The sequence below is a fragment of the Bubalus bubalis genome, chromosome 19 (assembly GCF_019923935.1).
Source record: "Bubalus bubalis isolate 160015118507 breed Murrah chromosome 19, NDDB_SH_1, whole genome shotgun sequence".
NCBI lineage: Eukaryota > Metazoa > Chordata > Mammalia > Artiodactyla > Bovidae > Bubalus > Bubalus bubalis.
This window is the reverse complement of record NC_059175.1, coordinates 51,326,203-51,350,365: the sequence shown is the minus strand read 5'-3', so window position 1 is coordinate 51,350,365 and position 24,163 is coordinate 51,326,203. Positions and strand designations below refer to the sequence as shown.

The 24,163-nt window shown below is 37.2% G+C and overlaps 1 protein-coding gene across 2 annotated transcripts in view; it reads right to left on the bottom strand.

Annotated features, from left to right (window-relative positions):
* Window positions 1–24,163, bottom strand: part of CDH12 (cadherin 12) — a 1,213,596-nt gene that overhangs the window by 83,733 nt on the left and 1,105,700 nt on the right. For both annotated transcript variants that reach the window (XM_044932643.2, XM_025270675.3), the window contains exon 7: window positions 5,526–5,693. In XM_044932643.2, the coding sequence (XP_044788578.2) occupies window positions 5,526–5,693 (168 nt within the window). The remainder of the gene's footprint in view (window positions 1–5,525; window positions 5,694–24,163) is intronic.

The following is a 24,163-nucleotide window of genomic DNA, read 5'->3' as shown; positions in this document are numbered from 1 at the left end:
TGAGACCCCATAGACTGTAGCCCACCAGGCTCCTCTGTCCATGGGATTCTCCAGGCCAGAATACTGGAGTGGGTTGCTATGCCTTCCTCCAGGGCACATAATTACATATTCAGCATATCCTGGGTGCTCAAAATTCAGAAAGTATTTTTTCCTATGATGTTATTTAAATAAATATATAAATCTATATAAAGTTTTAAAATTTCAAATTGCATATTAAAATCAAATATAAAATATATAAATATGCAAATATATCTAAAAATAAATTTAAATCTTGAACATGTATCTTTAGTGGGTGATCTCAGTCATCCTCATGACAATCAAACTTACATTTTCAAAGGCTGGATCTGAGTAGCAGTTTTTAGTTCTTTATTCAGAATAACTTATTACATGGTTTTACCAAGAAAATTTCATTGTCAAAGCTCACCATTTTTCGTTTACCAAAAGGTGAACAAAGAGAAAAAGACTTTGTGACCCTTCTGGGTGTAACTGGGTTCATACTGATTCTAATAAAAATCTTTATTAATTATATATTACAATGACTACTTCCTTAAACATAAAGAAAATATTATAAATTTTAAACTATTAAAAGAGCCTATCTCGACCTGGATGCCAAAACAGTAATAATAGGATGAAATGAAGAGAGATGTTTTAATTAAACAGATCAATATTTTTCAATAAGCAAAAATATTTGTATCACCATTTACTTAATAATTAAATAATTAATCTGGGCATCTTGTCATCTGTCTATATCATACATTTACAATTTAAGAAAAAATATATAGTTGAATACAAGTATGTATATATTCGGGCTTCCCTGGTGGCTCAGACAGTAAAGAATCTGCTTGCAAAGCAAGAGACACAAATTTGATCCCTGGGTCAGGAAGATCCCTTGGAGAAGGGAATAGCTACCCACTCCAGTATTCTTGCCTGAAGAATTCCATGGACAAAGTAGCCTGGCGGGTTACCATCCATGGGGTTGCAAAGAGTCAGACACAACTGAATGACTAACGGTTTCACTGTCATGTGTATGCTGCTAAGTCGCTTCAGTCGTGTCCGACTCTGTGCAACTCCATAGATGGCAGCCCACCAGGCTCCCCTGTCCCTGGGATTCTCCAGGCAAGAACACTGGAGTGGGTTGCCATTTCCTTCTCCAATGCATGAAAGTGAAAAGTCAAAGTGAAGTCGCTCAGTCGTATCGGACTCAGCAACCCCATGTTCTGCAGCCTACCAGGTTCCTCCATTCATGTGTATATTTATGCATAATTCTGTAGTTTTTGATAGTTTGTGCAAAAAAGATCAGATATTGCTCATTGTACAACAGGAATTTTGGCTGATGCATTTAATTCTTTAATTTTAGATTGTTTTTATATTAACTGAAGGGCAATAACATTGTTCTCTGAGGTGAATTTTAATATTTGTAAATGTTTTATTTGTTAAATTAACAAACTGTAACATGGATACAATGATATATTTTATAAAGTAACTACTGTACCAATATTATTGACATAATTGAATCAAAATTCCTATAATGAGAAACAGTCAATATAAACAAATATGTTAGTTATTAGATGAAAACAGGCCTATTTTTATTTGTTTATTTTTTGGCCACACCACACCAAACCACTTATGGGATCTTAGTTTCCTGACCAGGGATTGAACTTGGGCCACCACAGGGAAATCACTGAGTCCTAACCAGTGGGTTGCCAGGGAATTTTCCAAAAAACAGACTTACTTTTACATAAGCAAAATATTGCTTATGACTAAGAAATTGTCTTCAAACAAATACTAATGACCTATGTTCTACATTCAAATTTGTTTGCTGTACAAGCAGTTCTTACATGCTTATACTGAAAAAAAAAGCAAACTTCTTTACATTTCCTATAAATTACCTCTTTTCATCTAAAATATGAAGGGCTTTATTTCACCTAAGTTGCTTTCTTATTCATTACAAAATTATTATTACAGAAGAGATAAGTGAGAGAAGTATTTTGCCTAATGTGAATTAACCACATCACTTAATTGATTTGATCTCATAGTGTATAATTTAGATAAGCTTGTTAGATGGTTTTGTCATTTAGAATTCAAGTAATGGAAACCACAAGTGTTCTGCCGGTAGCTTGTTTTGACAGATGGAGATCCTCTATGGATGTACTTGATTATAGTAGATGGAAGTTATATGACTATATGTAAAAGATTTTACAAAGAAAGCTTTTAATCTTCATTTGACTGCAGGTAGAGCTCTTTGAACATACTGGCATTATTTCTATTTCTAAAACAGTATTCCCTCCTTTTTTTTTGAACAGTACTCTATATTATCTTATAGAGTAATATAAGGGACTTATGGTGCAAAACACGGATATCAAAGGTAAATTGCCTTTTAAGAGGGAAAATGATAAAAAGTTAGAGTTTGAAGTCCCTTCATAAGATGAGGTCTTCGGTTCTCCTACCAAGGGGTTGTGTGATCTTGGACAAGTTACTTAACTTTTAATAATAATACAACCTTGCTATTTTATGTCTAAAATTGAGAAACTTCTAGACAGTCATTGTAATGGGAATATAAATGCAAATCACTTTGCATAATGCATGACACATGGTAACTTATTAGTAAATACTATTGTCACCATCATCAAATTAAATTGGTAGGAAATTTTGATGCCTCAGGAACCATCTATTTTGCAACAATAAAACAGTAAACTATTTACAGTTGCACCATACAAATGGCTATGCCATTTAAATTTATTTTCATTTCTAACAGATTTATAGAAGGAAATGGATGGAAATGGGTGCTTAACAATGTTACACATGCATATGTACACATACAAAGTCAAAACAAATTATGATTAGTAAATTTTAAGAAATAATCTTGTGCATTCTTAAGCAACAATAAAATGTAGCTCCATGAAGTTTATCTGAAGGAGAAAATTTTTCCAGCATAATTGATTAATAGATAAGAACAAATATAGCTGGTTATGGGAAATTATCTTTTTAAGTTACAATATGTATGAAATATATGCTGTCTTGACTTTTATATTCAAAAGGTTAGTATTTCAGTTTGTCATTTTATGTAATATTTTCAGTTTAATTGATCCATGTGAGAGACACTCAGGCACAAAGAGCATTGTCTTCTATAGAGGTGGTTTTTCTGTTTTTAAATGTATTCTGTATTTTCCTCTGAAGGATGTAATTCAAAATGACAGTACATTAAAAAGAGCTTGATACAAGTCATGTAAAGTTTCAAGGGGATTAATATTTTATTCATGCAAAATGTGAAAAACCCTCTTCTTTCTCATGATTTAAAAATATCTCTCACCCTATTATATTTTCAGGCTATAGTTCAAATGTGCATGTAACACTTGCATATTTGAAGAAAGAAAATAATTAGATCACAGTGATCCGTTTGATATATTTATTCTACCCTTTCATTTCTGTTTACAGTGACAATTCAACATATGTCATGTGACCTTTTGCAGATGTGTCTTAAAAGTATGGTTTTAGAGTTTCAGGTAAAAGAAAACAATAGATTTTCATTTTCATACTATGTTGCATTGGAAGAAATTTGAACTGCAAAGCCAAAAAAAAGTTTGCCAGTTTTGATGATCTTGGGCAAGTTAATCTCTCTAAGCCTCAGTTTTCTTAACAGCAAAACATGGAATATAAAGACCTCAAAGTATTTCCAAAAAAAAATGATAAAGTTCCTGACACAGCATGTAAATGCTCTAAAAGTTCAAATACCCTTACCTCCCAATCCTTCTTTCTGGGTCTCATCTAGTTACTCTTAGACCTACAGATTCAACTTTGAATAAATTCCAAACAGGCCTGCTGCTTTATCCAGATTCTTTTCCCTAGCAAAGACCTGGAGTTGATTTTCCTGTTGCCCTGGGACCTGAGTGCACCATCTTGGTTCCCTGCCTGTACTCTGGTTTCTCTCCCACTGAGACATTTTCATTTCCTTGTTGTATTTCAGTCTATTTGTCTGATGGCTGCACAAACTTTTGTGAACTACCCTTCATTCATATTCAGAAGCTGTTTCTTTCCAATGGTTGAGTTTTGTACTCCTCATCTGAAAAACTTTACCATCATCCTTGTGAATAAGAGTATTGACACCACCTAAGATCATCTCTGTTGTCTCCTGTACACTAGACTGAGCCTATTTTATATGCATAAAGTCCAAAACAGGATTTTAAATCACAATACCACCTTTTATGTAAAAGTATACTAATCTTTCAAATTAGTCTCCTCAATTAGCTATTAGAAATTACCACAAATACATAGTAAAAATGTTAAAAATCCATATTTTTCAGGTGGGAATATGTTCTTTGTTAATGCCATATGATAGAGAATCAAATACTTTATTTTTTCCATTTACATATTTATTTATACTTTTTCTGTTTCCCTTAATAGAAGAGAAAGGGATGCTTTAGGGCTCTGTTATTAGTCATAACATATTATTTGCTAGCTATTTGTCATACACATCCTATTTGCTAAAGTAGGGTGATTTCTAATTGCCAGTCTTATAACATTTGTTCAGTACACTGACTTTCTGATCACTAACTAAACATATTTTCACAAAAAATATGTTGGTAGTTTTAAGAAAAAAATGACTAAGTATTAAAGTATGTAAAACCATACAGCTAAAGGAATAAAATATCCATTTAGCTAAATGTCCTCAGTGTTATATACTTTGGTAGATAAACTCACTTGGAATTAGATGAGGAAAATCATTTTGCTTTGTTTTATAAAACTGTTCATGCAAAACAGTGACTTTATCACATTCCTTATAGAAACAATGATAGAAATATTCACTTTCTATATTCTAAGTTCTAGGAACACTGAACTACAATCCTAGAAAAGTACCAAAAATCAAACAGGTACTTATTGGTGTTAAATGTAATACTGCAAAGGAAAACTAGATATAACACAAGTGAGAGGTATTCATTTTCAACAAGAAACATAGAATTACAGAGAAGAGATAAGTGTGAATTATTCTATTATCATAGAAACTGTAGCAATTTTCACCTACTGCAAACTCAAATAAAATACAACCAAAGTAATGAAATAGCATCACTATATCATATGATATCTCTAGGGAATTATACAGAAACAATTTAACATATATAATTGATAAAGTGAAGACAGAAAATTTTATGTTAGTTATATGATATAAGAAATAGTACAGTGGGATGTGCATCATAAATCAAATTATACAGCAATTTTCATATTTGTATTACTTTTTCAATTAGTAAGAAATCAGACAAGATCCCAACCTACTATGAATATTTTATTTTCAAATGAATTGATAACATAAGTTGTATAATTATTGACTCATTTATGTTATTTTATATTAAAATCACACTATGTATGACTCTAATGGAAAAATGTAATTCTGAGGATATTTAATTTTTAGCTTCTGCTTCCTAAAGAACAAAAGTGTCTGGAAAATCATTACAAGTCCTGTAAAATTCAATGAAATGTAAGACATTTTTTAAAAAGCTGTACTGATTTAGACTTAACAGGAAAGAACATACTTTTGGGGAATCGAGGTGGATTGTCATTGACATCCGTGAGGGTGATGTTGACTATTGTCGTTCCAGCTAACCCTCCCAGTTGTCCGCCCATATCCTTGGCTTGGATGAGGACTTGGTATTGTTCTTTGACTTCCCTGTCCATGTTTGGCAAAGCTGTTCTAATAACACCTTAAGGGGAAAAAATAGAAAACAAATATCACAAATGTGCAGTTTTCCAAAATAGTCCACAAGAAAATGATTCTATACAAATTCTTTAGCAAAGACATGCTAACAAAATTTATGTGTTTTTAAAATTAGTATGGGGAGGGAGGAGGGTTCAGGATGGGGAACACATGTATACCTGTGGTGGATTCATTTTGATATTTGGCAAAACTATTACAATTATGTAAAATTTAAAAATAAAATAAAATTAAAAAAAAATGAAATTAATTTAGTTTAATTGGAGGCTAATTACTTTACAATATTGTAGTGGTTTTTGCCATACATTGACATGGATCAGCCACAAGTGCGTGTGTCCCCCCATCCCGAATCCCCCTCCCACTTCCCTTCTTACCACATCCCTCTGGGCTGTCCCAGAGCACCAGCTTTGAGTGCCCTGTTTCATTCACTGAACTTGCACTGGTCATCTATTTTACATATGGTAATATGCATGTTTCAATGATATTCTCTGAAATCATCCCACCTTCACCTTTGCCCACATAATCCAAAAGCCTGCTGTTTACATCTGTGTCTCTTTTGCTGTTCTGCATATAGGATCATCGCTATGATCTTTCTAAGTTCCAAATATATGCATTAATATACTGAATTGGTGTTTCCCTTTCTGACTTACTTCACTCTGTATAATAGACTCCAGTTTCATCCACATCATTAGAATTGACTCAAACGCATTCATTTTTATAGCTGAGAAATATTCCATTGTATATATGTACCACAACTTCCTTATCCGCTCATCTGCTGATGGGCATCTATGTTGCTTCCATGTCCTGGCTATTGTAAACAGTGCTGCAATGAACACTGGGGTACATGTGTCTCTCAATTCTGGTTTCCTCAGTGTGTATGCCCATCAGTGGGATTGCTGAGCCATACGGCAGTTCTATTTCTAGTTTTTTTAAGGAATCTCCACACTGTTCTCCACTGTACCAGTTTGCATTCCCACCAGCAGTGTAAGAGGGTTCCCTTTTCTCCACACCCTCTCCAGCATTTATTGCTTGTAGACTTTTTGATGGTGGCCATTCTGACCAGCATGAGATGATACCTCATTATGGTTTTGATTTGTATTCTCTACTAATGAATGATGTTGAGTGTATTTTCATGTGTTTATTAGTCACCTATATGTCTTCTTTGGAGAAATGTCTGTTTAGTTCTTTGACCCATTTTTTTATTGGGTTGTATGTTTTTCTGGTATTGCGTTGCATAAGCTGCTTGCATATTTTGGAATTTAATTATGTATCAGTGGTTACATTCACTTTGTTCCCCTCCCCCACCATTAAATTATGTATAGTTTTAAAAGTGAAACACCCACAATGTCCAATAGTTTGGATATAATTCAATGATTGTGGTAATAGCCATTTACTGACATTTGTGCAGTATTGTGGAATGTGATTAAGGACCTCACTAAGTCAACCCCAGTTAGACATAATTTACACAGAATCATCTTACCTTTAAAAAATAAATTGTTAAAAATATATATTTTATACGTACATGCTCAGTCACTAAGTCGTGTCCAATTCTTTGCAACCCCATGGACTATAGCTTGCCAGACTCCTCTGTCCATGGGATTTTCTAGGCAAGGATACTGGAGCTTATTGCCATTTCCTAAGTGGTTACAGTGAGCAGATTTCTAAAAAATGCCATATTCTTCTTCATTCTTATTTTTTAGGATACATATATTAACTTTTTTAAACACTTGAAATATTTTATTTGTATATTTTCTTTTGTTTCTCAGGATTCCTGACATTAATTTTAGTCACAGATTTTTTTTTTTAACTTAGATTTCATTAAGCTTTGCCATTGTAGGGAGTTTTGTTTCTTTTATCACCAAGTTACTCCAGCCTCTAATGGAGTGCTTATCATGCAGAGAAAAACTCAATAGTATTGTGTTGACCATCTGACTAGTGGAATGACTAGCTGAATAAAGGAAAGAATCTATAAATAATTTATAATCATGAATCATTTGATATATATGGATATTTATATAGCCTACTCATTTTCTGCCCTTATGTCCAAGTGTAGAACTCTGTTTATATGTTTTCATAGTGAGAAAACTAAAACCTTCTGGATTTATTAAATGAATTTTATAACAAATGCTAATATATACCCAATAATTTTAAGGGGGGATTGCAGATAATTTGTCTTAAATGCATGTGTGTTTAGTATTGCTAGTTCTTAAATAATAAAGCTTATATGAATAATAAATTTGTCAACACAAAATATAGAATCCAAATCATAAAGTGAATACATATCCCTAATTCTTCTGTACTTATCTAATGCTGTTTTTTTGCTAATTTAGATTTAACTACAATCTGAGTGTTCTTCTAGCCCTTGGCAGGAAAAAGTTGCAAAAAAAAGCAAATTCCATTTTTGCTCCTGCTGTTTCATTTATGCTCTGCTATTCACTTACTATTATTTCAATCTGTTTGTCCTTTCTTCAGCTTGGATTTCTGATGTTTCATTTCCAATGGTCTTAACTAAGATCCTTCATCTCTACATCTTGGCTTGGTCCTGCAAGCCTTAAGCTATATGACTCCTGTCTGCCTTACAATATTTATATTTTCTAAATAACTGCCTGACTTTAATTCACATTCATGCTATAGTTTCCTCTTGTTGATAAGATTTGTGTTTACTCAATTCATTTCCAGTAAGAACATATGTATTTTTTTTTTATTTTTCTCACGTCATTTCTAGTATGACAATTTCCAGTATCACAATGGACTTCCCTTCCCTGGTGGCTCAGTGGTGAAGAATCCAACTGCCAATGCAGGAGACACAGATTTGATCCCTGGGTTAGGAAGATTCCCAGGAGAAAGAAATGGCAACCCACTCCAGTATTCTTGCCTAGAGATACCCATGGACAGAGAAGCCTGGCAGGCTACAGTCCATGGGGTTGCAAAGAGTGGGACATGACTTAGTGATTAAGCAAAAACAACAATAAATACTCCATATAAACTCCACAGTAATGATACCACATATTGTAATTAATTCAAAAATAAAAAATTAATTTAAATAATAAATAAATTCATTAATTTATAATCAATCCCTACTTTTTAGGCACATGTACATTGAATCCTAGTATGAGTGTCTTGTACCTGATGAACTTTCCAACATATACAATCACGATAATTAGGGTAATAGCAAGAATGAGAAAAATAGATTTATTTCTGCCAATATAAATGGAAATACATGATTGAGAGTGTTATACCCTTAAATTTATATATTAAATAATATTAGCCTATCAGGGGATATATTCTTCCTTTACAATCACCTTCCTGCTGTATTCAAGCCTCTCAATTTTGGTGAATCTGGGTGTACTTCATAAAATTGGGTTAGATAAAATTGGGTTTGATAACTCTAATGTTATCAAAATTGATGCTTTTGAATTGTGCTGTTGGAGAAGACTCTTGAGAGTCCCTTGGACTGCAAGGAGATCAAACCAAATCCTCAAGGAAATCAGTCCTGAATATTCATTGGAAGGACTGATGCTGAAGCTGAAACTCCAATACTTTGGCCACCTGATGCAAAGAACTGACTCATTTGAAAAGACCCTGATGCTGGGAAAGACTGAAGGCAAGAGAAGAAGGAGAGAACAGAGGATGAGAGGGTTGGATGTCATCACTGACATGATGGACATGAGTTTGAACAAGCTCTGGGAGTTTGTGATGGACAGGGAAGCCTGGCATGCTGCAGTTCATGGGGTCGCAAAGAGTTGGGCATGATTGAGCAGCTGAACTGACTGACTGACTCTGATGTCAACTTTTTGAGGTGAAAATAATGTACTACTATATTTGAAAAAATCATAAAATATTACATGTGATAATCGAGTAGTTGGTTTGATCTGAGTTATTTCTTGAAGTGGCTGTTGAACTGTAGGATTTAAACATGGGGCCATAGAGTTAGTAAACACCTTTACTAAAATATACATTTCATTCAAGCACTGTTACTAGATTTAAGGGTACAGTGGCAAACATGTTTCCATCTGCTTCTCCAGTCCAAATGTATATACTTTCCTAGACTTCTTTCTCCTCTCTGGCTTCTGGTTGCCTTAGCCAACATGCATGATTGGTTAGTAGACAGATGATGAATTTGGGCTTTTCTTTCTATAAATTCCCCACATTCCACACTCTCTCCTGCCATGGTCTGCCTGTCTCTATCCCCATCCCCTCATTTCTCTACTCCAGTGTGGAAACTGAAGCCCCTTCTTATTCCTTCTCCAGATTCTGCCTTATCCTTTATGGTTTCCTTACAATCTGCTCACACGTCCCATAAAAAGTCCTTTTATTAAACTAATTTCAAATTGCCCAACTGGGTATCATCTTTTTTCATCTGGGAAAATAATTGATAGAGTCTCTTACAAGGTCCCTTCATGAAGTGTACATTTAATGGGTATGTGTTCCTGTGGAGTGGTGCAGAGCCCATAAAGAAGCTATTAAATGATTAAGCTAATTTCAGATGGTGATTGGTGTTATGAGGAAAGTGAACGCAAGTGCTTTTGAAGGTAGTATCAAAAATGTCCTCTGTGAGGAGAGTTTAGAGCTGCAATTCTAGAGAAATGGAAGAGGTAGACTTAGAAAGAACACAGGAAGGAGTATCCTAGTGATGAAAAGGAGAGCATTACTTCCTCAAAGCTTACAAGAAAAGCACTTGGAGAACAATGTGGCTGCAGCATACCACTGTTGAGAGAGATGGTATAAAATAAGACCACAGATAGGGAGAGAAATGAGATAATAGTTTTCAAAGATAAATAAACCCTCTAGGAAAGCATCTTGAAAATCAACAAGTAGGACTACATCAAACTAAAAAGCTTCTGCATAGCAAAAGGAGTAATCAACAAAAATGAAAAGACAGTCTATGGAATGGGAAAAGCTGCCTGTAAACCATATATCTGATAAGGACTTAATACCCATAATAGAAAAGAACTTATGCAACTCATTAACAAACAAACCAAAAATCTAGTTTAAAAAATGCACAAAGAAACTGAATAGAAATTTTTCCATAGAAGTAATACAAGTGTCCAATAGTTACATGAAAAGGTGCTTGACATCAATATTCATCAGGGAAATGTACAATTATCAAAGCCACAATGAGACATAACCTTAAGATTTTAGAATGGCTGTTAACAATAAGTCAAGAAGAAGAAATAACAAGTATTGGCAAGAATGTTGAGTAAAGAGGACCCTGTGCACTGTTGATAGGGATGTAGCATCCAGTTCCATCACTTTGTTGCATATAGATGGGGGAAAAGTGGAAACAGTGACATATTTTATTTTATTGGGCTTCAAAATGACTGTGGATAGTGACTGCAGTCACAAAATTAAAAAACACTTGCTCCTTGGAAGAAAAGCTATCACAAACCTAGACAGTGTATTAGAAAGCAGAGACATCAGTTTGCCCACAAAGGTCCATCTAGTTAAAGCTATGGTTTTTCCAGTAGTCATGCACGGATGTGAGAGTTGGACCATAAAGAAGCCTGAGCACCGAAGACTTGATGCTTTTGAACTGTGGTGTTAGAGAAGACTCTTGAGAGTCCCTTGGACAGTATGACGCTCAACCCAGTCAGTCCTAAAGGAAATCAATCCTGAATATTCACTGGAAGGATTGACGCTAAAGCTGAAGCTCTAATACTTAGCCACCTGATGTGAAGAGCCAACTTATTGGAAAAGACCCTGATGCTGTGGAAGGTTAAGGGCAAAAGGAGAAGGGGGTGACAGAAGATGAGATAGATGGAATCACCTGCTCAATGGACATGATTATGAGCAATTTCTGGAAGACAGAGGAACTAAAAAGCCTCTTGATGAAAGTGAAAGTGGAAAGTGAAAAAGTAGGCTTAAATCTCAAATTCAGAAAATGAAGATCATGACATCCAGTCCTATCACTTCATGGGAAATAGATGGGGAAACAGTGGAAACAGTGTCAGACTTTATTTTTGGGGGCTCCAAAATCACTGAAGATGGTGACTGCAGCCATGAAATTAAAAGATGCTTACTCCTTGGAAGGGAAGTTATGACCAAACTAGATAGCATATTCAAAAGCAGAGACATTACTTTGCCAACAAAGGTCCGTCTAGTCAAGGCTATGGTTTTTCCTGTGGTCATGTATGGATGTGAGAGTTGGACTGTGAAGAAGGCTGAGCACCGAAGAATTGATGCTTTTGAAGTGTGGTATTGGAGAAGACTCTTGAGAGTCCCTTGGACTGCAAGGAGATCCAACCAGTCCATTCTGAAGGAGATCATCCCTGGGATTTCTTTGGAAGGAATGATGCTAAAGCTGAAGCTCCAGTACTTTGGCCACCTCATGTGAAGAGTTGACTCACTGGAAAAGACTCTGATGCTGGGAGGAATTGGGGGCAGGAGGAGAAGGGGACGGCAGAGGATAAGATGGCTGGATGGCATCACTGACTCAATGGACATGAGTCTCAGTGAACTCCAGGATTTGGTGATGGACAGGCAGGCCTGGCATGCTGCGATTCATGGGGTCACAAAGAGTCGGACACGACTGAGCGACTGAACTGAACTGAACAGTCCATAGGGTCACAGAGTCAGACACGACTTAGCAACTAAGGAACAAGAACAACACTAGGAAATAATATGGAGTTTCCTCAAAAAAAAAATTTTTTTTAAATAGAGCTTCTATATGTTCAACAATTCTTCACATCTAAGTATATATTAAGAGGAAGTGAAAATAAAGTTTCTCACCCCATGTCCATTGCAGTATTATCCATAATAGCCAAGATATGAAAACAACAGAAGTGTCCATCAACAGATCACTGAATAAAGAAGATGTGATAAAATGGAATATAATTCAATAATTCAGTCAGGAGAATGAAAAAGAAAATCCTGCCATTTGCAATAACATAGGAGAAACTTACATTATGTTATGTGAAATTAGTCAGGCAGAGAAAGATAAATATGCTACAATATAATTTATACCTAGGCTCTAAAAAGCTAAACTTACAGAAACAGAGTAGGACAGTGGTTACCAAGAGCTGGCTGTGAGGTGAAGGAAATTGGGAGATTCTGGTCAAATGGCACAAGCTTACAGTTATAAAAAGGATAAGTTCTAGGAATATAATATATATCATGGTGCTTTCAGGTAGTGTTACTACATCATATACTGAAAACTTGCTAAGATAGCTCTTACAAATTATCATCACATAAAGAAAATGGTAATTGTGTGACATGATAGAGGTTTGGCTAACACAATAGTGGTGATCATTTTCCAATATACAAATGTATCAAATCAATGCATTGTACACCTAATATTTACACAACATTATATGCTAATTCAGTTCATTTCAATTCATTTCAGTTGCTCAGTCATGTCCTACTCTTTGTGACCCCATGAACTGCAGCATGCCAGGCCTCCCTGTCCATCACCAACTCCTGGAGTTCTCAGATAGATTATGTGGATTGATGGATGGATAAATAGATATAGATAGATAAAAAAAGACAGAATGAACTATAGATGAAAGGCTGCATTCTCCATTCTCTGGGGATTAGAGTCCAGAGGAGACCTGGATCACAACTCTGTTCTTAAAAGTGCAGCCAGGAGGCGGTCCTAAGATGGCAGAGGAATAGGATGGGGAGACCACTTTCTCCCCCATAAATTCATCAAAAGAACATTTGAACGCTGAGAAAATTCCACAAAACAACTTCTGAATGTCGGCAGAGGACATCAGTCACCCAGAAAAGCGGCCCATTGTCTTCAAAAGGAAGTAGGAAAAAATATAAAAGATAAAAAGAGAGACAAAAGAGGTAGGGACAGAGCTCCGTCCCGGGAAGGGAGTCTTAAAAAAGAGAGAAGTTTCCAAACGCCAGTAAACGCTCTCACTGCCCAGTCTGTGGCGAGCCTTGGAACCACAGAGGGCAACATAACCAGGAGGAAAAATAAATAAATAATTAAAACCCACAGATTACGTGCCCAACAGTAACTCCCCCAGCCGAGAAGCAGTGCAGATGCCTGCATTCGGCACTAGCAAGTCTGGGCTGGGCAGGGAGGCAAGGGCTGCATTGCTTACTTAGAGTAAGGACCAGGCCTCAATGCCCCCAGGGCAATCTGAGGTAACTAACTTGGTATAGCAAACCAGACTGTTGGATAACTACCACGCAAAAAGCCCTAACCTAAGACACAGCCAGGCCCACTCACAGTACAAAGGACTGACTAGAGCTACGTGAAATGCCCTAACCTAAGACACCATCAGGCCAGCTCACAGAACAAAGGACTGAGGAGAGCTAGCTGGCTGCAGACCACCCATCCCCCTCCAGTGACAGGCAGGCAAAGGCAGCCAGAGCCAGAAGGGGGCAATCATGGCCCCAGAGAGGCATCATCTACCAAACTGCAAGCAGGCTTCGTTGCTAACCAAGACTTCTTGGGATTCTGGATGGTCAACATCTGCCTGAGAAGCTGCGCCAGTTGTACTCTAAGAAAACCGAGTGGCAGGGATGGGGGAAGCGATAAGTTGCAGCAACCACGCTCGCCAAACACCCGGTCACCTGAGCTGCTCGGACTTGGGAAGGGCACAAAACGCAGGGCCAACAGAGTCTGTGCCTCTGAGGACTACCTGAATATCTGAACCGGAGAGGCTTAGACCTGTGAAGTGCATACAACCCAGGCCCTGCCTCAGACAGTTCCCGGCAGAGCAACCTAGAGCCTAAGCAGTGTAGACAGAGAAAGCACACACGCCGTGAGCAGGGGCAAACCCAGTGTGGCTGAGACACTGTGAGCACACGCCAGTGTTATTTGTTTGCAGCGTCCCTCCCTCCCCAAAGCACGACTGAACAAGTGAGCCTAAAAATGTGTCCATCACTGCCCCCTTGTGCCAGGGAGGAAATTAGACACTGAAGAGACCAGCAAACAGAAGAAGCTAAAACAGAGGGACCCTCCTTGGAAGTGACAGGTGCAATAGATTAAAACCCTGTAGATAGTACTGACTACATAGGAAGGGGCCTATAGATCTTGAGAAATATAAGCCGGATCAAGGAACTATCCAAAAATGAACTGATCCCACACTGCCCACAACAACACCAAAGAAAGTCCTAGATATATTTTTACTATTTTTACTATCATTCTTTAAATTAAATGTTTTTTTTATTCTTAAGTCCTCTATTACTCCTTTAATTTTCATTTTTATAACTTACTATTACTTTGCAAAAAAAAAAAAGAGATCCTATTTTTTAAAGCAAACTTCATATATATATAATAATTTTTTTATTTTCTCTTTTTCTTTAATAATGTATTTTTGAAATCTAACCTCTAGATTTTTAATCTTTGCTTTTTGGTATTTAGTATCAATTTTGTACCTTTAAGAACCCAATCTTCAGTACCCATTTTTACTTGGGAGTGAGATTACTGGCTTGACTGCTGCCCCCCCACCCCGCCTTTGGACTCTCCTTTTTCTCCACCAGGTCACCCCTATCTCCTCCCTCCCCCTTCTCTTCTCTACCCATATCTTCTTCTCTGTAAATCTCTTTGTGTGTTCCGGACAGTGGAGAACACTTACAGAACTGATTACTGGCTGGATCTGTCTCTCCTTTTGATTCCCCTCTTTATCCTCCTGGCCACCTCTGTCTCCTTCCTCCCTATTCTCTTCTCTATATAACTCCATAAACATCTCTGAGCAGTCCAGACTGTGGAACACACATAAGGAAGTGATCACTGGCTAGCTCGCTCTCTCCTCTTTTGATTCCACCTCATCTCATCCTAGTCACCTCTATCTCCCTCCTTCTTCTTCTCTTCTCCATGTGACTCTGTGAACCTCTCTGGATGTCCCTCACTGTGGAGAAACTTTCATCTTTAACCTAGATGTTTTATCAAAGGTGCTGTATAGATGGAAAAGTCTTAGGCTACTGTAAAAATAAGACTGAAAACCAGAAGCAGGAGACTTAAGTCCAAATCCTGAGAACACCAGAGAACTCCTGACTCCAGGGAACATTAATCGACAGGAGCTCATCAAATGCCTCCATACCTACACTGAAACCAAGCACCACCCAAGAGCCAACAAGTTCCAGAGCAAGACATACCACACAAATTCTCCAGCAACACAGGAACACAGCCCTGAGCTTCAATATACAGGCTGCCCAAAGTCATTCCAAACCCACTGACACCTCATAACTCATTACTGGACACTTCATCGCACTCCAGAGAGAAGAAGTCTAGCCCCACCCACCAGAACACGGACACAAGCTTCCCTAACCAGGAAACCTTGATTAGCCACCCATACAACCCCACCCACAGCGAGGAAACTCCACAATAAAGAGAACTCCACAAATTGCCAGAATACAGAAAGGACACCCCAAACACAGAAATAGAAACAAGATGAAGAGACAGAGGAATACCCAGCAGGTAAAGGAACAGGATAAATCCCCACCAAACCAAACAAAAGAGGAAGAGATAGGGAATCTACCTGATAAAGAATTCCGAATAATGATAGTGAAAATGATCCAAAATCTTGAAAACAAAATGGAATCACAGATAAATAGCCTGGAGACAAGGATTGAGAAGATCTGAGAAAGGTTTAATAAGGACCTAGAAGAAATAAAAAAGACTCAATATATAATGAATAATGCAATAAATGATATCAAAAACACTCTGGAGGGAAAAAAATACTAGAATAACAGAGGCAGAAGATAGGATTAGTGAGGTAGAAGATGTAATGGTAGAAACAAATGAATCAGAGAGGAAAAAAGAAAAACGAATTAAAAGAAATGAAGACAATCTTAGAGACCTCTGGGACAATGTTAAACACCCCAACATTCGAATCAAAGGAGTCCCAGGAGAAGAAGACAAAAAGAAAGACCATGAGAAAATACTTGAGATAATAGTTGAAAACTTCCCTAAAATGGGGAAGGAAATTATCACCCAAGTCCAAGAAATCCAGAGAGTCCCAAATAGGATAAACACAAGGTGAAATATCCCAAGACACATATTAATCAAATTAACAAAGATCAAACACAAAGAACAAATATTAAAAGCAGCAAGGGAAAAACAACAAATAACACCCAAGGGGATTCCCATAAGGATAACAGCTGATCTTTGAATAGAAACTCTTCAGGCCAGAAGGGAATGGCAAGACATACTTCAAGTGATGAAAGAAAATAACCTACAGCCCAGATTACTGTACCCAGCAAGGATCTCATTCAAATATGAAGGAGAAATCAAAAGCTTTTCAGACAAGCAAAAGCTGAGAGAATTCAGCACCACCAAACCAACTCTCCAACAGATGCTAAAGGATCTTCTCTAGACAAGAAACACAAAAAGGGTGTATAAATTCGAACCCAAAACAATAAAGTAAATGGCAACAGGATCATACTTATCAATAATTACCTTAAATGTAAATGGGTTGAATGCCCCAACCAAAAGACAAAGACTGTATGAATGGATACAAAAACAAGACCCCTATATATGTTGTCTACAAGAGACTCACCTCAAAACAAGGGACACACATAGACTGAAAATAAAAGGCTGGAAAAAGACATTCCATGCAAATACAGACCAAAAGAAAGCAGGAGTAGCAATACTCATATCAGATAAAATAGACTTTAAAACAAAGGCTGTGAAAAGAGACAAAGAAGGATACTACATAATGATCAAAGGATCAATCCAAGAAGAAGATAAAACAATTAAATATATATGCACGTGACATAGGAGCACTGTAATATGTAAGACAAATGCTAACAAGTATGAAAGAGGAAATTAACAATAACACAATAATAGTGGGAGACTTTAATACCCCACTCACACCTATGGATAGATCAACTAAACAGAAAATTAACTAGGAAACACAAACTTTAAATGCTACAATAGACCAGTTAGAACTAATTCATATCTATAGGACATTTCACCCCAAAACAATGAATTTCACCTTTTTGTCAAGAGCACACGGAACCTTCTCCAGGATGGATCACATCCAGGGACATAAATCTAGCCTTGGTAAATTCAAAAAAATTGAAATAATTCCAAGCATCTTTTCTGACCACAATGCAGTAAGATTAGATCTCAATTAAAGGAGAAAAACTATTAAAAATTCCAACATATGGAGGCTGAACATCACGCTGCTGAATAACCAACAAATCACAGAAGAAATAAAAAAAATTAAAATATGCATAGAAAAAAATGAAATGAAAATACAACAACCCAAAACCTGTGGGACATTGTAAAAGCAGTGCTAAGGAGAAGGTTTATAGCAATACAGGCATAGCTCAAGAAACAAGAAAAAAGTCAAATAAATAACCTAACTCTACACCTAGAGCAACTAGAAAAGGAAGAAATGAAGAACCCCAGGGTTAGTAGAAGGAAAGAAATCTTAAAAATTAGGGCAGAAATAAATGCAAAAGAAACAAAAGAGACCATAGCAAAAATCAATGAAGGCAAAAGCTGGTTCTTTGAGAGGATCAATAAAATCGACAAACCATTAGCCAGACTCATCAAGAAACAAAGGGAGAAAAATCAAATCAATAAAATTAGAAATGAAAATGGAGAGATCACAAAAGACAACACAGAAATACAAAGGATCATAAGAGACTACTATCAGCAATTATATGCCAATAAAATGGACAATGTGGAAGAAGTGGGCAAATTCTTACAAAAGTACAACTTTCCAAAACCAAACCAGGAAGAAATAGAAAATCTTAACAGACCCATCAAAAGCACGGAAATTGAAACTGTAATCAGAAATATTCCAGCAAATAAAACCCCAGGTCCAGACGGCTTCACAGCTGAATTCTACAAAAAATTTAGAGAAGAGCTAACACCTATCCTACCCAAACTCTTCCAGGAAATTTCAGAGGAAGGTAAACTTCCAAACTCATTCTATGAGGCCACCATCACCCTAATACCAAAACCTGATAAAGATTCCACAAAAAAAGAAAACTACAGGCCAATATCACTAATGAACATAGATGCAAAAATCCTTAACAAAATACTAGCAATCAGACTCCAACAACACATTAAAAAGATCATACACCATGACCAAGTGGGCTTTATCCCAGGGATGCAAGGATTCTTCAATATCCACAAATCAACCAATGTAATACACCACATTAACAAATTGAAAAATAAAAACCATATGAATATCTCAATAGATGCAGAGAAAGCCTTTAACAAAATTCAATATCCATTTATGATAAAAATTCTCCAGAAAGCAGGAATAGAAGGAACATACCTCAACATAATAAAAGCTATATATGACAAACCCACAGCAAACATTATCCTCAATGGTGAAAAATTGAAAGCATTTTCCCTAAAGTCAGGAACAAGACAAGGCTGCCCACTCTCACCACTACTATTCAACATAGTTTTGGAAGTTTTGGCCACAGCAAACAGAGCATAAAAAGAAATAAAAGGAATCCAGATTGTAAAAGAAGTAAAACTTTCACTGTTTGCAGAGGACATGATCCTCTATATAGAAAACCCTAAAGACTCCATCAGAAAATTACTAGAGCTAATCAGTGAATATAGTAAAGTTGCAGGATATAAAATCAACAAACAGAAATCCCTTGCATTACTATACATTAATAATGAGAAAATTGAAAGAGAAATTAAGAATGCAATTCCATTCACCATTGCAATGAAAAGAATAAAATACTTAGGAATATATCTACCTAAAGAAACAAAAGACCTACATATAGAAAACTATAAAACACTGGTGAAAGAAATCAAAGAGGAAACTAATAGATGGAGAAATATACCATGTTCATGGATCAGAAGAATCAATATAGTGAAAATGAGTATACTACCCAAAGCAATCTATAGATTCAATGCAATCCCTATCGAGCTACCAATGGTACTTTTCACAGAGCTAGAACAAATAATTTCAAAATTTTTTATGGAAATACAAAAAACATCAAATAGCCAAAGCAATCTTGAGAAAGAAGAATGGAACTGGAAGAATCAACCTACCTGACTTCAGGCTCTACTACAAAGCCACAGTCTTCAAGACTGTATGGTACTGGCACAAAGACAGAAATATAGATCAATGGAACAAAATAGAAAGCCCAGAGATAAATCCATGCACCTATGGAAACCTTATCTTTGACAAAGGAGGCAAGAATATATAATGGAGAAAAGACAATCTCTTTAACAAGTGGTGCTGGGAAAACTGGTCAACCACTTGTAAAAGAATGAAACTAGAACACTTTCTAACACCATACACAAAAATAAACTCAAAATGGATTAAAGATCTAAACGTAAGACCAGAAACTATAAAACTCCTAGAGGAAAACAGGTAAAACACTCTCCGACATAAATCACAACAGGATCCTCTATGACCCACCTCCCAGAATATTGGAAATAAAATGAAAAATAAACAAATGGGACCTAATTAAAATTAAAAGCTTCTGCACAACAACAACAACAAAAACTATAAGCAAGGTGAAAAGACAGCCTTCAGAATGAGAGACAATAATAGCAAATGAAGCAAGTGACAAAGAATTAATTTCAAAAATATACAAGCAACTCCTGCAGCTCAATTCCAGAAAAATAAATGACCCAATTAAAAAATGGGCCAAAGAACTAAGTAGACATTTCTCCAAAGAAGACATACGGATGGCTAACAAACACATGAAAAGATGCTCAAATTAACTCATTATCAGAGAAATGCATATCATAACCACAATGAGGTACCATTTCACATCAGTCAGAAGGGCTACTGTCCAAAAGTCTACAAGCAATAAATGCTGGAGAGGGTGTGGAGAATAGGGAACCCTCTTACACTGTTGGTGGGAATGCAAACTAGTACAGCCACTATGGAGAACAGTGTGGAATTCCTTAAAAAACTGGAAATAGAACTGCCATACATCCCAGCAATCCCACTGCTAGGCATACACACCAAAGACATCAGAATTGAAGAGACATGTGTACCCCAATGTTCATTGCAGCACTGTTTATAATAGCCAGGACATGGAAGCAACCTAGATGTCCATCAGCAGACGAATGGATAAGAAAGCTGTGGTACATATACACAGTGGAGTATTCAGTTCAGTTCAGTGGCTCGTACGTGTCCAACTCTTTGTGACTCCATGAATTGCAGCATGCCAGGCCTCCCTGTCCATCACCAACTCCTGGAGTTCACTCAAACTCATGTTCATCGAGTCAGTGATGCCACCCAGCCATCTCATCCTCTGTCGTCCCCTTCTCCTCCTGCCCCCAATCCCTCCCAGCATCAGAGTCTTTTCCAGTGACTCAACTCTTCGCATGAGGTGGCCAAAGTACTGGAGTTTCAGCTTTAGCATCATTCCTTCCAAAGAACACCCAGGACTGATCTCCTTTAGGATGGACTGGTTGGATCTCATTGCAGTCCAAGGAACTCTCAAGAGTGTTCTCCAACACCACAGTTCAAAAGCATCAATTCTTTGGCACTCAGCTTTCTTCACAGTCCAACTCTCACATCCATATATGACTACTGGGAAAACCATAGCCTTGACTAGATGGATCTTTGTTGGCAAAATAATATCTCTGATTTTCAATATGCTATCTAGGTTGGCCATAACTTTCCTTCCAAGGAATAAGTGTCTTTTAATTTCATGGCTACAGTCACTATCTGCAGTGAATTTGGAGCCCACAAAAATAAAGTCTGACACTGTATCCACTGTTTCCCAATCTATTTCCCATGAAGTGATGGGACCGGATGCCATGATCTTAGTTTTCTGAATATTGAGCTTTAAGCTAACTTTTTCACTCTCTTCTTTCACTTTTATCAAGACACTTTTTAGTTCCTCTTCACTTTCTGCCATAAGGGTGGTTTCATCTGCATATCTGAGGTTATTGATATTTCTCCTGTCAATCTTCATTCCAGCTTGTGCTTCTTCCAGCCCAGCGTTTCTCATGATGTACTCTGCATATAAGTTAAATAAGCAGGGTGACAATATACAGCCTTGACGTACTCCTTTTCCTATTTGGAACCAGTCTGTTGTTCCATGTCCAGTTCTAACTGTTGTTCCTTACCTACATATAGGTTTCTCAAGAGGCAAGTCAGGTGGTCTGGTATTACTCAGCCATTAAAAAGAAGACATTTGAATCAGGTCTAATGAGGTGGATGAAACTGGAGCCTATTATACGAGTGAAGTAAGCCAGAAAGAAAAACACCAATACAGTTTACTAACACATATATATGGAATTTAGAAAGATGGTAATGATAACCCTGTATGTGAGACAGCAATAAAGACACAGATGTATAGAACAGTCTTATGGACTCTGTGGGAGAGGGCGAGAGTGAGCTGATTTGGGAGAATGTCATTGAAATATGTATAATATCATACGTGAAAGGAAACACAGGTCTAGGTTCGATGCATGATACAGGATGCTCGGGGCTGGTACACTGGGATTTCCCAGAGGGATGGTATGGGGAGGGAAATGGGAGGGGGGTTCAGGATGGGGAACACATGTACACGCATGGTGGATTCATATTGATGTATGGCAAAATCAATAAAAAATTGTAAAGTAATTAGCCTCCAATTAAAATAAATAAATTTAATTAAAATAAAATAAAAAACCTAAGATCATGGCAAAAAAAAAAAAAAAAAAGCTGCCAGGAACGTGAGGTCTGAGTGTGAAGGAGTGTGAAGTGTAGAACCCTTCCTACAGGAGATGCTCAGAGACAGTGCAGGTCACTCAGACTGAAGATCTCAGATAATCTTCACTTTCTCACTTAACTCTCTGATCTTATCTTTTACAACTCCCTCTTTTGTTCAGGAGAGCTTACAACATCCTTTCCCTCTGGTGGAAATTTCTTTCCAAGATGAATAGGGCTTCCCAGGTAACTTCAGTTCAGTTCAGTTCAGACACTCAGTCGTGGCTGACTCTTTGCGACCCCATGAACTGCAGCACGCCAGGCCTCCCTGTCCATCATCAACTCCGGGAGTTGCCTCAAACTCGTGTGCATCGAGTCAGTGATGCCATCCAACCATCTCATCCTGTCGTCCCCTTCTCCTCCTGCCCTCAATCTTTCCACCATCAGGGTCTTTTCAAATGAGTCAGCGTTTCACATCATGGGGCCAAAGTATTCGAGTTTCAGCTTCGACATCAGTCCTACCAATGAACACCCAGGATTCATCTCCCTTAGGATGGACTCATTGGATCTCCTTGCAGTTCAAGGGATGCTCAAAAATGTTCTCCAACACAACAGTTCAAAAGCATCAATTCTTCTGCACTCAGCTTTCTTTATAGTCCAACTCTCACATCCATATGTCACTACTGGAAAAAACATAGCCTTGACTACACGGACATTTGTTGACAAAGTAAAGTCTCTGCTTTTTAATATGCTGTCTAGGTTGGTCATAACTCTCCTTCCAAGGAGTAAGTGTCTTTTAATTTCATGGCTGCAATCACCATCTGCAGTGATTTTGGAGCCCAGTAAAAAAAAGTCAGCCACTATTTCCACTGTTTCCCCATCTATTTCCCATGAAGTGATGTGACTAGATGCCATGATCTTTGTTTTCTGAATGTTGAGCTTTAAGCCAACTTTTTCACTCTCCTCTTTCACTTTCATCAAGAGGCTCTTTAGTTCTTATTCATTTTCTGCCATAAAGGTGGTGTCATCTGCATATCTGAGGTTATTGATATTTTTCCTGGCAATCTTGATTCCAGCTTGTGCTTCCTCCATCCCAGCATTTCTCATGATGCACTCTGCATATAAGTTAAATAAGCAGGGTGAATATGTACAGCCCTGACGTACTCCTTTTCCTATTTGGAACCAGTCTGTTGTTCCATGTCCAGTTCTAACTCTTGCTTCCTGACCTGCATACAGGTTTCTCAAGAGGCAGGTCAGGTGGTCTGGTATTCCCATCTTTTCAGAATTTTCCACAGTTTATTGTGAATCACACAGTCAAAGGCTTTGGAATAGTCAATAAGCAGAAATAGATGTTTTTCTGGAACTCTCTTGCTTTCTCTATGATCCAGCAGATTATAGCAAGTTGATCTCTAGTTCCTGTGCCTTTTGTAAAACCAGCTTGAACATACAATATAATGGGAAAGACTAGAGGTCTCTTCAAGAAAATTAGAGATACCAAGGGAACATTTCATGCAAAGATGGGCTCGATAAAGGATAGAAATGGTATGGACCTAACAGAAGCAGAAGATATTAAGAAGAGGTGGCAAGAATACACAGAAGAACTATACAAAAAACATCTTCATGACCTAGATAATTATGATGGTGTGATCATTCACCTAGAACCAGACATCGTGGAATGTGAAGCCAAGTGGGCCTTAGGAAGCATTACTATGAATAAAGCTAGTGGAGGTGATGGAATTCCAGTTGAGTTATTTCAAATCCTGAAAGATGATGCTGTGAAAGTGCTGCACTCAATATGCCAGCAAATTTGGAAAACTCAGCAGTGGCCACAGGACTGGAAAAGGTCAGTTTTCATTCCAATCCCAAAGAAAGGCAATGCCAAATTATGCTAAAGTACCACACAATTGCACTCATCTCACAC